Below are 14,384 nucleotides of genomic sequence, written 5' to 3' on the forward strand. Positions count from 1 at the left end.
AGTAATCACAGACAGACAAGAACTTGGCGTAATTGACACGGTAGCTGCTTTGTCGGGCCCATCCTGGGCGGTGTTGGCTCAAATAGTCGCGTACGCCAATAACGCGGTTTAGCTGCGTCGATCAAAGTGGATATCTCAACTGAGACACCTGAAATGATTGTTCAGCCAACAAGACTCGCAGCGAGCTCGGAAGGGAAAGTGTGTCTCGGTTCGCTGAATTGAGGCATTTCTGATTAAGCGGTGGTTGGGGGTGCGTGGATCATCCAAATCTGCACAACCCGCGTCGGGCAATTGTTGATGCAAATCGTTTCTTTTTCGGCCAGCGACGTCGTGTCGATCTTTCTGTTCGGGCCTGTCAATCCGTCGGTTCGGTGTCAACTCAAGCGGTGATGCGAACCATTTACAGTAGCTCAAAAGATCCTTGCACGTAGAGTTGGCGGTATGCTTTTAGCTATCAGTTCAGAAGACTGAATAAATGTCAAAGTTGAAAGACGAAAGACGCGCAATGTGCAAGGTTGATCCTGCTTATATGGGCTCGAACTTCAAGCCATAATTCCCACCCGACAACCCAATAAACAGCCAACAAAACCACAGCTCACATCTCCCTCCCCGAGAACCCCACCGAGACAAACCACACCCCTGCCATTCCCTCGGCTCATGTGAGATTCTGCAGCTGCCGGAGCACGATCCTGCAGTTCCCGGTCTGCTGGAGAATGCTTGGCAACCCTTGTATCCGCGGTCATGGAACCGTCTCTGGTCTATGTGGGTGTCGTCTTGCAGGGGGGTTCCACAAAGCGGGCAACCTATACTACACACACACACACACACATCGTGGGAAGCTTCCATGTTCAGGTACTTGTCGGGAACAAATGTTCAGCCATCGAATGATTTTCCACAGCCATCCGCATTGTCATGTGGCATACCCTCCAAGCTAGTTAGTGTCCTCGACGCTACTTGGCCCGCGTGCGCTTTAGCCTCGCGTAGACGTCTCCCCCTCCAACACCACTTACCCGATCAAGGCGGAACAAAGGTCCCCTTTTGGTCATCAGTTTTCACAAATCTCGATACCAACAAGCAAGAAAAAAAGACGCATACCCTAGCTGGAGCTGAGACCTCGGACCGCGTGCAGCTGACTGGTCCAAAGGCCTGGCCCTCTTTTCCCCCAACAGTGTGTGCCAAGTTCATGGCGGGAGGCTGGCGGGAGAGGAGGGACATATCAAGTAGCGGAGAGAACTGGCTATTTAAGGAACGGGCTTCTTGTGGTGTAGGGACATAAGCACTCGATTAATTTCAAATCATCAACACCAATCTCCTCCTCTCTACCTGCACGTCAAGCTATTTGAGTTTCTTTGATATTACCCGGCGTCGATCGTCATCTTGTTATATGAGCCCTTCATCAAAAGTCCCACCCCCAGCTAGCATGGAGCCATCTTTGCCCTCAGTCTCTCTCGGCTCGGCCGTACCCCTCTCGTTTACGAGAGGTACTTCGAGCAGGCCTAGCTTTTCAACCATCACCGAAGCCTTCTACCACCATGCCTTCTCACAGCCCACAACAGTCGTGGCCCGAGACCTGTCGGTCGAACCTCCTGCAGAGATCAGCTATGCAGAGTTGGCTCAACGCAGTGTCAGGTTAGCCCGGCGGCTTCAGAACCTTGGAGTTGTTCCTGGGGATCGGGTGCCGCTTGTTGTGAAACGTGGTGTTGGCATGCTTGTTGGCATCATCTCTATCCTTTCATGCGGAGCTCAGTATGTTCCTCTTGATGGATCTGTCGTGGCAGACGAGACACTACAGTTTGTCTTGAAACAAACAGGTAGTCGCACTGCTTTGGCTTTGAAATCTACTGCTCATCGTATACTTGATGCTGAAGTCAACAATGTCGTTGTCATTGACGACTTGGACGATGCTGAGCAAGACGCCACAGGTCTCGAGGACTTCAAGCCCTTGAGTAACCCTGATGACGGATGTTATGTGATCTACACATCAGGTATGGTTTGACAAGTCTTATTTGCAGGTGCTTAGTTGCTGACGAGATATAGGGACTACAGGGACACCCAAAGGGGTAGACATCACTCACCGCAATGTAACAAACCTCGTATGCCAGTCACCTGGCAACTTAGGCATCTCTTCTGGAGTATGCGTAGGCCAAGTTCTGAATGTCAGCTTTGATATGGGCAAGTAATTCAAATCAAACTTGGGTGAGGGTTGGTGGCTAACTAGGGTGAAGCTGCTTGGGAAACCCTTGGTTGCCTGTCGAACGGCGGCACGCTTGTCATGCGTGGTTCTGACTGGTCAAAAGCATTGAAACAAGTAAGCATTCTATTTCCTTTTATTGCTCAGCAATCACTAATCCATGTGCAGATTGAGGTCCTGATTTGCACTCCCAGTATCTTGGCCAAATACACCCCCTCAGACTTTCCCAACCTCAAGGTGGCAGCCACCGCGGGTGAGCCCTCTTCCCAAAAGTGTGTCCTGCCTTTTACGTCAAGATTTCTCGTCTAACCTCGTCTCTAGACTTGCCGACCTCTGGGCATCTCACCTAAAATACTTCAACTGCTATGGCCCAACTGAGACAACCATCGTCAACACCATGCAGTCTCACCAGGCAGGTCAACCTCTCTCCATCGGAAGGCCAACACCAGGAAACAGCGTCTACATCCTCAATGAATTTCTTTCTCCTGTTTCCGTTGGTGAGGTGGGTGTTGTCTGGGCTGGGGGTGCTGGTGTTGCCCGCGGCTATGTGGATTTGCCAGACAAGACGGTTGAGAGGTTCAGACTGGACCCATTCGCTCAAGACGGGTAAGTCTCTCAAGTTCGCTTCTTCATGCATCTACTAACACACCTTGATAGTTCCAACATGTACAGTACTGGGGACCTTTGCCAGTGGAACCACGATGGAACCCTCCACATCCTCGGTCGCGTTGATGACCAAGTGAAAGTAAAGGTGTGTATCTAAAACCAACGAAAACGATCACCAATACTAACCATCGACAGGGCTTCCGCGTTGAGCTAGACGGCGTCGTTGCAAGCCTCAACTCATGCCCAGCAGTAGAATCTGCATCCGCCCTCCTCGTCGATGGGGAGATACACGCCTTCCTCACACCCCTCAGCTGTCCTCTTCCAGAAGTCCAGAGCCACTTGAAGAGTCGCCAACCTTACTACGCCATGCCGACAAAGTATCATTCCTTTGAGACACTGCCCATGACGCAGAATGGAAAGATCGACAAAACGGCGCTGAGGTTGACGGCATCGTCTCCCGTCAAGCACATGTCAACAGACGACGAAAAGACTTCCTTTGGTCTTGTTCGCGCTCCTCAGCCTGTTCATCTGGGTCATACTCGATCCGACTCTTCAACGTCAAGTGCCACGCAGTTCAGCTCATTCTCCGACTCATCCGATGCCACTCTTATCGATGAGCATCAAGTTGATCTTGAGAAGGCTCTCCCTGAAAAGAACCATGGCAAGCACACGCGCGGTCTTCGCTATAGAGCTCTCATCATCTACCGCCGCCTCTTCTCTCTAGTAGGCCTTTTCAACATCTCGGCAGCCATCGCCCTGATCCTCACCGGAATCAGCCGAGAGTGGCTGGGCAACATCACGGCGATCAACCTGGCGACTGCTGTTCTCGTCCGCCAAGAATTCGTCATCAATGCTCTCTACACGATCACCTGCAGCGTGCCCAAGTCTTGGCCCCTCTGGATCAGGTCTCGCTGCGCCAAGATCTATCATCTCGGAGGTGTCCACTCTGGCGCGGCTGTCAGTGCCGGGGCGTGGCTGTTGGCGTCCAACATTGCCGATATTGCCTGTATGTATGAAAGCTGCGCCAACTGGGGTACGCAGTCGATCGAGTCCAAGACTATCTCGTGGGTCCTCTCTGCCCTTTTCGTTGCCATGATCGCGCTTGCGTGGCCCTCGATGCGGAAGCGCCACCACGATCTGTTTGAGAAGACGCATCGATTTGCCGGTTGGTCCATGCTTGCTCTTTTTTGGGCTCAAACTGTTCTCATCACCCGAGACAGTGCCCCAGCTGGTACCTCTTTGGGACAAGCTTGTGTCCGATCGGTGCCATTCTGGCTCTTGGCTGTAGCTACCGCGAGTGTCGCCTCTTCTTGGCTGTTCCTCCGTAAAGTTCCCGTTGAAGCCGAGGTTCTTTCCAACCACGCCATCAGACTGCACTTTGACTACACGGTTCCCGTCAATGGATCATTCACTCGGCTATCGTATAAGCCTCTGATGGAGTGGCACTCGTTCGCCACTATTCCCGCTCCCGAAGCCGTCAACGGCAGGCCGAAGGGCTATTCGCTCATCGTTAGTAACGCTGGCGATTGGACCAAATCGACCATTCAAAACGGCCCCTCCCATATTTGGACCCGAGGCGTGCCAACATGCGGTGTCATGCGCATCGCGACCCTCTTCAACCGAGTTGTTCTCATCGCAACTGGCTCAGGCATTGGGCCTGTGCTTGGACACATCCAAAACCCCAGCTGCGCGACACAGCTCATCTGGTCCACCAAGCAACCAGAAGAGACATTTGGCAAAGCCCTCTGCGAAACAATCGCCGACCGGATTCCGAACGCAGTCATCCACGACACCAAGAAATCCGGCCGTCCGGATCTGGTCAAGATGGGCTACAACCTAGCCAAGAGCTTCCAAGCCGAGGCTGTCATCATCATCGCAAACGAGAAGATTACGAAGAAGGTAGTGTACGGATTGGAGACAAGAGGCGTTCCTGCTTACGGCGCAATTTGGGATAGTTGAGCATGTTTTTATGAAGTGTAAATGTCCTGTACTTGTTTGAGCATGAAGCATAAGGGACTGGAGTTTATGGGGTTAATGACGCTTTGAGATGCCGGAATGAGAACTGATTCATGATTTATGGTTATATGATATCTTTTGACTCGAACTCTGAAATCCCCACAATGTTGATGATTTGGAATACCCTCCTACACGTTATGTGATAGGCTAGCTGCTAAACTCTGTCAAGACCTGTCAGATTAGGTTTCAAACTCTGATCGCGGTTCCGGCTGTGTGGTAACTTTCCACCCATGTCACAATGCTACCAAAAGGGTCCAGGTGTGTGAATCAAAGGTAGACGCCCTGGGTGGAGAGTTTTGACTTTGCTGCAGCGGGTGGTGTGCGGCTTCAACGTTGGTGAGGGGACATGAACTGCTGTGGTAAAACATGTCTCAAAGAGCGTATGAAGCCTGAGACTTCCCCTGCGGGAGTTTATGAGCGGTTGACATGACGACGGCTATCAATTCAGTACGGGAGCCATTGAAGCCTAGTAACAGGTCGAATGTGGTAGGTCGAGTTGCCAAGAACATAGTCCATATCGTGTCGTGGGAAGTTATACCAACAACCAACCTTCATTATGACCCAATAGACGCCGGATTCTGATGGATATCCAACATCCTAACAATCAAGCCATCTTTCTTTCAGGGCCTGGCCATTTTTTCTCACTTTCCTGGTCAGATAACCATTATGTTGACAGCCGTTATATCAGGATACTAGAAGTTGGCGCGTCCGGCAGGTTCATAACAACACTGAGGAGACGTGGGCCATCATTGATAGGACATTGGTGATAGATACCTCACAAAATCTGCCAATTCGCCTTCAAAGTTTCCCCTGTCGGGTGAAATGACTTTCAACTTTTCAGCGGGCAGCGCACAACTCTTTGTGCCTGTAGTGGCTGTACTCTGATGAAGAAGCAACCCAGAGACATATTAAAGATGCGTTTAAGGGATTTTCATTATTACTTCACATTCGCTTGCAACTACACCATTCTTAAAAGCCCTTTGATCTTCCCTAAGTGCGCAAGCTCCACGAGGGACTATGTTGCTGACTCTGTGGTTGAAATCCTCTGATAGGGCTAAAAGCACATGGAAACTTCTCGGCGATTGCAACCGCGCCTTCTGATTTTGTATTTTCATGGAATCTCGTGCAAGGGAACCTTAATGGCATCAATGCTATTCTGAATGATTTGGTTGTGCAAGATGAAGGCTTTGGATTATCCATCACAATTATCTGATCCGAATGTTGGGGACGAGACAACCTATGCTGCACCGTAGAGCCCCGATAATTCACTTGTAGAGCTTGCAAATTGAAGAAAATGGCGCTGTCTATTTAATTTGAGTCTCAAGAACGTTATCCAACTGGGCTTGAGCCCTCCGGAACCTATCGCGAGTTTTTCAAGTGGACGCGTCTTGATGGTCTAGGGTGGCATGATGGTTCCACTTGGTGGTTGTGCCATTTTTGTCCTGCCTCGGGGATTGAACCTCGGCTGGGGTAGGAGATAACGCGTTGCACCGTTATACGAGTATCGAGCACGCAGAGAAACTGCAGCTCAATCGTTCCGACGTCACCATCACTAACCATCACGAGCTCCTTCCATTGTTCACGTTGTTTGATCACGGAATCTCACGTGACTCGGAGTCGGTCGGAAATGAAGTCTCCACACCGCGGCGACTTTTCAAAAGTCTCCGCTCCGCGGTCCGGCACGGCACACGCACACGCAGCTCTGAAACCCGCACTGCTTACCGACCTGACGTCGTTGGAGGGCCTGGGATATCCTGACATTATCAGCCTTTCTACCTTGATGGCCAACCTTAGAACCCGCCTTGTAGCGGCCTTCTCAGCTGCGTGACATGGACCCCCGCACAAATACCGACAAGTCCCGCCATCGTGCCTGTGACCCCTGCAGTCAGTTCATGTCCCCCCACGAATTTTCCCCCGAGCTCGCAGGACTAACAGGGCTCCCAATAGGGAAGCGTAAAGTGAGGTGTTCGCGACACATTCCGCTGTGTGAGAGATGTTCGCACTTTGGATTGGAATGCGAGTATTCGCCTGTTAGGACAATGGGGAGACCTCGCGTGAGACAGCCTCGTCACGATGTCAACTCTCCTACTGCTTCGATGCCGAACGATCTCATCAACATGAGCACCTTTGATCAGCCAATGGGTGACATCTTTGGAGACTTTACCGCCCAACTGCCGCCTTTCAACATGGACTTTGGTGGTGGTCGAAACAGTTCACCTGGACACGATTTCTTTCAGTCGCGACCGATAGACGAGGACGAGGCTCCCACTTCACCGCAAGATCATCAAAGCCCTTGCTTGCTTCATCATGGGCCAGGAAAGTGCGGGCAAAAGAGCCCAGACCGCGACACAACTCCCAGCCTGTCAACAAAGAAATGCAGTTGCGTCGAGTTGGTGAATCAGCACTTCTCTTCAGTTGAAGATTCTCTTGAGACATTCCAGGTTCTCAAGGTTCTACAACAATCAATACAATCGGCCAAGTCAATTTTGGAGTGCAACACCTGTTTCGGATCGTGGGACACGAACCCTGGGACGTCCAGAAACGTCTACCTTCTCGGCTCATTAATGTCAAGCATCAGCTCTTCATACGGCGACTTTTTCCTCCACCAGAAACGCATCGCCGCCGAGTCAGCGAGTAGTGGCAAACCCATCAAGGTCCTACTTGGCCAGCCACCAGATGAGGCCGCCACTGTCGAGCTTGCCCTTGATGGCCAAAGCTATGGGGATTTCATACGCGCGAGCCTTAGACAGGAGCTGGGGCGTCTTCTGAAGTTGAGCGATGCGTTTGCGGAAAGACAGACTCGGTTACACAACCAAGGCCACGAAGGCTGCGAGCCAGGGAAGGACTGCACAAACGTAGAGTTTGTGCCTGACGAAAAACATCCGGCAGAGGTGTGTCCAAGAGATGTGGACATTACCGAGGTCTTTTCATGCTTCCGCACAGTTGACCAGGTACGGGCCGTTATGATGGAGACGCAGAAGATCATATCAGCATAATAGCAGCGAGGGCGTCGGCGTTTAGTTCCTGAAGCATTTATGGTAGCGTGAAATATTGATGGCACAATAAACGAGGGAATGGGGCCCGGCTTTGAACTGTTCACGAGTTATCTTTCGCCCACTGCTCTGACCACCTTCACATCGCATACGTTCCTTTACGTGCCTCAACACTGATAAATCTTGCTGACAGACATGCGCATCTAATGTGTATTGTGTTGTAGTCTTCAAGACATGTCTACACCGCCTATCTGAACTACTGTCACGACTTGCCCTCTTTCCTCTCGTCCATCGTCCGTATTAAATGTCCTTGACCTTGGTCTTGAGGTTCAACAAAAACATGGATACAGCAGCCAAGATCACAGGAATGACACTAACCATCTCACCTAGACCAGCATACGCGGGCGGGATGCGGAACTTGACCCAAGCGCCACTAGCCATGGTGACGGCGAGAACGTTGTACACACCAGACCAGATGAAGTTGAAAGCCATCCTGTTGAACGAAGCCTGACTGACGTTGAGCAGGAAGGGAATCCCTTCGAGGCCATTCATGAGAACAACATCCGCAGCGCCCTGAGTGACGTCGCTGCTGGTCAACCCACCACCCATCTGAACACCAACGTTGGCTTGAGCAACGGCTACAGCATCGTTGGTTCCATCACCGCAAAAGACTACATACTTGGACTTGTCCTGCATGAGAGCGGCGACATAGTCACGCTTCTCGGGCGGGGTTCGTTCACCGACGGCGTTTTCCGGGGGGATTCCAACTGTGGCTGCGACTGACTTGACAGCCATGGTCTGATCGCCGGACACGAGGTGAACGGCAATGTTGCGGGCTTTGAGATTGGCAATCACGCGCATGGCCTCGGGGCGGATTTGGACTTTAAGACCAAAGACGATGAGAGGAGTCGAGTCCCGAGTGACGATCAGGGCAGTGAGACCAGCCTGCTGAAGACGAACGACCTCAGGCACATTGTCGGCGCCAGTCCATCGAGCATTTCCAGCTTGGAGTCTGGATCCTTTGTAGTCGGCCTCAATACCTGCGCCCGGAACAACCCGAATATTGGAGACATCAGTCGTGGCCTTGACACTGTGCTCACTCAAATGCTTCTCAACCGCAGCGGAGACGGGGTGCTTGCCTCCTGCGACGAGGGCCTTAGCCAGAGCAATAACTTCATCTTGATCTATTCCAAGGATCACTTGCTCAACAACACCAAGTTCACTCTCGGTGATGGTGCCGGTCTTGTCGAAAACGACGTCGGTAGTCTTTCGAGCACGCTCAGTTGTCTCGGCAGACTTGATGATGACACCGCCACGGGCCGCAATACCGCCGGCGACAACTAGGACCATGGGGACTGCGAGACCGAGGGCACAAGGACATGCGACGGCGAGAGTGGCGACGGCATACGTGATGGCGTTTCCGATGGTCTTTCCTCCACTGTAGCCACGGACTTCGATTCCAACGGCCACCCAGATGACGAGCGTGATGGCAGCGACAATGGCCATGGTTGGAACGAACCAGCTGGCAACCTTGTTGGCGAGATCTTGAAGCTTGGGCTTGGAGTTGGCAGCTTCTTCAACAAGCTGAGCAATGTCGGTGACCGTGTTCTTTCCGGGCAGACGAGTGAGCTGAGCGACGACAGTGCCATCGCCGTTGACGGTGCCAGCGATCAAGTCATCTCCCTTCTTCTTGAGTACAGGCAGGGACTCTCCAGTGAGCATAGACTCGTCGACTTCGGTCTGTCCAGAAACGACGAATCCATCGGTAGGAACGCGAGAGTGTGGAAGCACCTTGAACTGGTCACCGTACTGAAGCAGGCGAGCGTCAATCTCACGATCACCATCTTTAGCGACAAGAACAGCAGTGTTGTTCTGCTTGGATCGCAAAGAGACAGCAGCGACGGCTTGGACTCTTGCAAAGGCCGCAATGAGGCGACCGACGAGGATCAAGGTAACAAGCATGGTGCTTGTCTCGAAAAACTCGTCTTCGTCCAGTGGCTTGCCTGCCATCTTGAAGCTGAAAGCGATGACAGAGTAGATGTACGCTGCGCTGATGCTCATGACGACTAGCATGTCCATCTCGACAGCGCGGCTGTACCAAAGTGCACTGATAGCAGGGCGGTAGAACTCGGGAATGGCGATGATCTGGACTAGGGTTCCGAGCACAAGACCGATGATTCCCTTGGTCTTGCTGTCAACCAGATCATGGTCCCATGAGACAACTGCAACGGGAATGGTGAGGGCAGCTGCAAGCGCAGTCTTTGTGAGTTGGTCCCAGAGTCGACGACGACTGTTCTCAAGTTGAGGATCGCCGCGAGGTTGGGCAAGCCCTTGGCATTGGCCCTCTAGTGACGTGAAGAGATCGCGAGCACCGATCACGGTTGGCTCGTAGGAGAGACGGACGGTTGACTTGTCGAGAACTTGGACATCAGTCACGCCTCGAGGTGGCTCATCAACTAGCTTCTTCCCCTCCGTAGACGAGACCAAGACATCGAGGAAGTAGTTGCCGCCAAGCACCTTGCTTAGAGTGAAACCACTGGCTGTCGTGGCAAAGCGAATAACCTCATCCGCATCCGTGATGGAAGTGTCGACATTGAACTCTCCATTCCCCATGACAAAGTTGACACGAGCTTGAGAGACACCAGTCATAGATCCAAACACACGCATCAACTTATCCGCACAGGTCGTGCAATCCATGCCACTGACCAAGAAATTGACAGTCTCGGCACCATCCGCCTTTTCCGGGTCATTGGTCTTGACACCACTACCGGAAGGCTTGAAGGTTGGGATCACGGGGCGTGGCTTGCGCTTGTGACTGGCATGCTTCTTCTTGGGAGTGGACTTGTGGCTCTTGCAGCATGTATCGGCGTCGCGGTCGATTACGCTGCGGCAGATACAACGGAGTTGTTCGAGGTAGCTGCTGTATTGATCGAAGGCAGCTTGGAGGTGGGTGTTGCAAGCAGCTCCGGTTCGATGGCCGGTCGTGTCGTGTTCGTGAGGATGATCCGAGGATTCTAGACTTGGGTTGGCCCATGAAAGAGATAGGCCGGAGGGAGTGGACTTACTATCGTGGCCTGGATCACCTTCGCAAGCCTTTGCACACTCGAGTGCTGCTACATTTTGGATGCATTTTTCTGGAGAGACGTGTTAGAGGTAACACGGTGGAGTTATAGGTAGCACAACCTACCATCACATCGCTCTTCAGAGCCACAGCAAGTAGAAGCAGTGGACATGACGCTGGCGCAATCAGAGGCGTCACAGCATCCGGCATGGCCATGATCGTCGTTGTGAGACTCATGGTCGTGATCATCACCACAGCATCCACCGTGGGCATGGCCATCATGGTCGTCATGGTCTCCGTGATCAGACTGGTGGTCATGATCATCGCCGCAGCAGCCCGAGTGCTCGTGACTGTCATTGTGCTCTGCAGGAGGCGAAGCAGGGGCTGGCTTATCCCCATTGGGATTTGAACAACACGAAGCACCCATGGTCTAGTGAAAGATGCAAGAGAGATAAAGAGAGTAGTCAATGTATTCAAGGTACAACTGATAAGATACAATAGAGGAGAAAATTTCATTCAAAGTGTCCAAGTTCCTTATATAACTCACAAAGGGGCTGTTTGTCCACGGCGGTGTTTATCAATCTGTAAAGTCGCCGCGCGCCGCGGCCCCGCTACAAGCGACAACAACTCTCCGCTCCGCGCAACATGTCGGTGAAGCTCCGCTCAAAGAATACGCAATACAAGCAAAAAATCGATTCATTACCAGTTATAGGGAATAATTCCGCGACACGGATCTGGTTTCAGGGTATTCGTCTCAGATGCCCGCGTTCCTCGGTGCCATTACGTCAACTGTGAGGGACGCTGTTATGATACGAACTCTTAGGCCTTATTAGACGGATCTGGCGAATGGAGAAGAGGAGGAGGATTAGAGAACTCGCCTTTTGATGGACTGGATATTGGCAGATCCAGAAGCCAGAAGCCGGGTTGGAATGGTTGGTGGTGCCAGTAATAACCGGCGAATGTTTGAGGAGGAGAGCAAACAATGAGCTCAAACTACAAGGTTTTGCCACGAGGCTAGGGAGCGAAGATAGTAGGGATCGTTTGGTAAAGGATTCAATGTTTGGCTGTTTGAGGTAGCGTAAAACTTATGTCAGGTGGTGAGGTTTGAGTAAACCGATAAATGAATTGCAACTGAGGGAGCGAGACAAAGCCTGAGCAGGGTCGAAAGTGTGAGATTGGAAGACATCAAAATCAATCACCCTGAAATCATTGGCTGCCTTCGCCTCTTTGTAACCTAACCGCCGAGAATTATTGATCTTATTGGCGTATGACTCCAAGTTCTTTAAACAGCGTAGCTCTCAATGGAATTGCGCCAGTTATGCATCCATTAATCGTTATGCAAATTGGTGACAGATGCATAAGATTCATAATGCTGCACAAGGGGCATAAAATAAATGCAACCAGGACCCACATGAGCACCGTCAGCCAATCAGTCTCATTGAGGCTTCCAACGCTCCCTTCTACAAGCTCAACAGAAACGAAAGAAACTGGGGAATTAAAGGAAGAAGAAGAAGAGTTTGCTGATGCCTAGGAATGAGACAAAGTCATCAAAATGAAAAACTTGAAGTAAAAGACACGCTAAGAAAAGTCGCGTCCCGTCGGCTGCTGTTGTGACATCTTCATATAAGCGTTCCTGGTTGCCACCCTTCCCTTCTTACCCCAAACAAGCAATACCGCAGGGATAAGGAGCACCACAAAGCAGACGACAGAGATGAAGATGTGAAGCCCTTGAAGGCCCATGGCTTCAGTCCAGGGTGTGAGGGCGAACAAAACCACCACGGCGAGGACATTACGAACAAAGACAACACCAACCAAAGCATTTCCGACAATCTATGGCCCGTGTTAGTATCTCTGTCTGGCCATTGTGGGCTAAGTACTTACATCGTGGTAGCAGTCCATTGAGTAAGAGAGTGCAACATCGCTGGCAACAGTCAGACCAAATGCAAACATGCCAAGGCCGACGGCAAGGATAGGCCATGAAGCTCCCTAGGTTGTAGAATAAGCTACTGAGTAGTAACATGACTGTTGGAAGTTGAGACTTACACTGTTCAGCCCCAAGCCGAATACAAGAATGCCAGCCGGGGTAATGATGGCCATTGGAAGAGCAAGCCAGAGACGCATCTCGGGTTCGTAGATACCATTGTTCCTCTTGGCCAGCCACACGATGGACTTGTCGTTGAGGTATCCGCCAAAGAAGACACCAGGAACCGATCCGACGAAGGGGGCGAGGTTCATCAATCCTACGCCTACCGCAGTGAAGTTGTAAGGCGGGAGAAACAGGTACGTTGACTGCGTAGAGATCAAAATGGCAAACCACGCCAAGAGGGTACCAAATGTGGCAGCCGTGTAAGCAACCGCAGGGAAGGTGAACAAGACCACCACGGGCTGGTAGAAGTCATGTAGCATGGATCCATCAGTTTTCGTAACCCATGCAAGCCGTTCGCGGTAAGACTTCTTGCGAGGTTGAGAGTCCAGCTGTACAGCAGAGCTAACCTGCTGTAGTTGGGGTTGCTTATCTCGAGACGTATCTGTCGACTCGTTTCTCTCGCCTTGGCCAGGACCAACCTCGTGTGAGCCTGTGAGAACACGAGTAAACTTGGTTTCCTCAAAGAACAGGAGGATCAAGACGAGGTTGATCCCGAAGAGAATGACACACCACCACCACATCCATCTCCAACCTTGGCTCTCGACGATATATCCCGACGCGACTGGTCCAAGGTAGGCGCCAGTAAAGGTGGAGAAGAGGTACCATCCGTTCATGGATGCATGGTCGTGAACGAAGAAAAGGTCAGCGATGGTCATCTGCGCAATGGTCTCGCTGATGGCACCACCGAGTCCGGAAATCAGGTTGCTTCCATATGAATCCCCCAAGTTTTTTGTCCTTGCAAACCAGATGCAGCCAACAAACTGCAATAGTGCGCTGAAGAGGTAGACTGGACGCCGCCCATACTTGTAGGCGAAAGGAATAAAGAGGATGCAGCCCACAGCTAAACCGGCATAGTTGACAGCGGCGGATCCATTGAGTTGATCAACCGAGAATCCCAGCTCTCCCTGCATTTGCTCCCAAGCTGTGAATCCAATGTCCAGCTGAACAAAAGTGAGCAGGACATAGAGAGACACGAGGGTGAAGTTGACAGCTTTCCGCAGCGTAGTCCAGTTCAAGGGGTCGTTTGGGTCGTCTGTCGGAGTCGGATGCAGGATCGCGCCGTTGATGAGTTGGTCGCCTTGTAAATAGTTAGCTGACAGGCTGAGAGAGCGAACTGAGGATAGGGAGCTCACGATCTGCGATAACCACCGTTCCTGGAGCCCAAAAGTCAGGGTCCTGGTCGGGTTGACTTGATGGCGCCATGGTGATGAACAGTTTACTGTTGCTTGACTGAGTGCTTTCGCCCATCGTCTATGGTTCTGGGAAAAGAATTTGATCCAGAACCGCCATTCATCTGTAATATTAATATTTCGAGGATCTCAAACAATCCAAAGATCTGCAGCAACCGGGAGCCGGTGGATTACGTAGATA

General features: G+C 51.6%; 4 protein-coding genes across 4 annotated transcripts; 2 read left to right on the forward strand and 2 right to left on the reverse strand.

Annotated features, from left to right (window-relative positions):
- Positions 1-1,420: 1,420 nt before the first annotated feature.
- On the forward strand, positions 1,421-4,756 carry NhNPS11 (uncharacterized protein; the record flags this gene model as incomplete). The annotated part of the gene is given in 8 exon segments (XM_003047174.1): positions 1,421-1,985; positions 2,059-2,176; positions 2,202-2,206; positions 2,226-2,308; positions 2,360-2,463; positions 2,513-2,797; positions 2,849-2,942; positions 2,993-4,756. The coding sequence occupies 8 exon segments, from the start codon at positions 1,421-1,423 to the stop codon at positions 4,754-4,756; spliced, it is 3,018 nt and encodes a 1,005-aa protein (XP_003047220.1).
- A 2,426-nt stretch (positions 4,757-7,182) lies between these two features.
- NECHADRAFT_27998 (uncharacterized protein) lies at positions 7,183-7,809 on the forward strand (the record flags this gene model as incomplete). The annotated part of the gene is made up of 1 exon (XM_003047175.2): positions 7,183-7,809. A coding segment is annotated over one exon (627 nt), but the record flags the coding sequence as incomplete, so codon positions are not given.
- Positions 7,810-8,106: 297 nt separating this feature from the next.
- NECHADRAFT_54199 (uncharacterized protein) lies at positions 8,107-11,294 on the reverse strand (the record flags this gene model as incomplete). Its single annotated transcript, XM_003047360.1, has 2 exons — positions 8,107-10,870; positions 10,987-11,294. 2 exons carry the CDS (start codon positions 11,292-11,294, stop codon positions 8,107-8,109), a joined length of 3,072 nt encoding a protein of 1,023 aa, XP_003047406.1.
- A 1,151-nt stretch (positions 11,295-12,445) lies between these two features.
- Positions 12,446-14,216, reverse strand: NECHADRAFT_97771 (uncharacterized protein; the record flags this gene model as incomplete). The annotated part of the gene is made up of 4 exons (XM_003047361.1): positions 12,446-12,697; positions 12,749-12,853; positions 12,911-14,091; positions 14,147-14,216. 4 exons carry the CDS (start codon positions 14,214-14,216, stop codon positions 12,446-12,448), a joined length of 1,608 nt encoding a protein of 535 aa, XP_003047407.1.
- Positions 14,217-14,384: the final 168 nt, after the last annotated feature.

The sequence above is a fragment of the Fusarium vanettenii genome (genome assembly GCF_000151355.1).
Source record: "Fusarium vanettenii 77-13-4 chromosome 12 genomic scaffold NECHAsca_15_chr12_5_0, whole genome shotgun sequence".
NCBI lineage: Eukaryota > Fungi > Ascomycota > Sordariomycetes > Hypocreales > Nectriaceae > Fusarium > Fusarium vanettenii.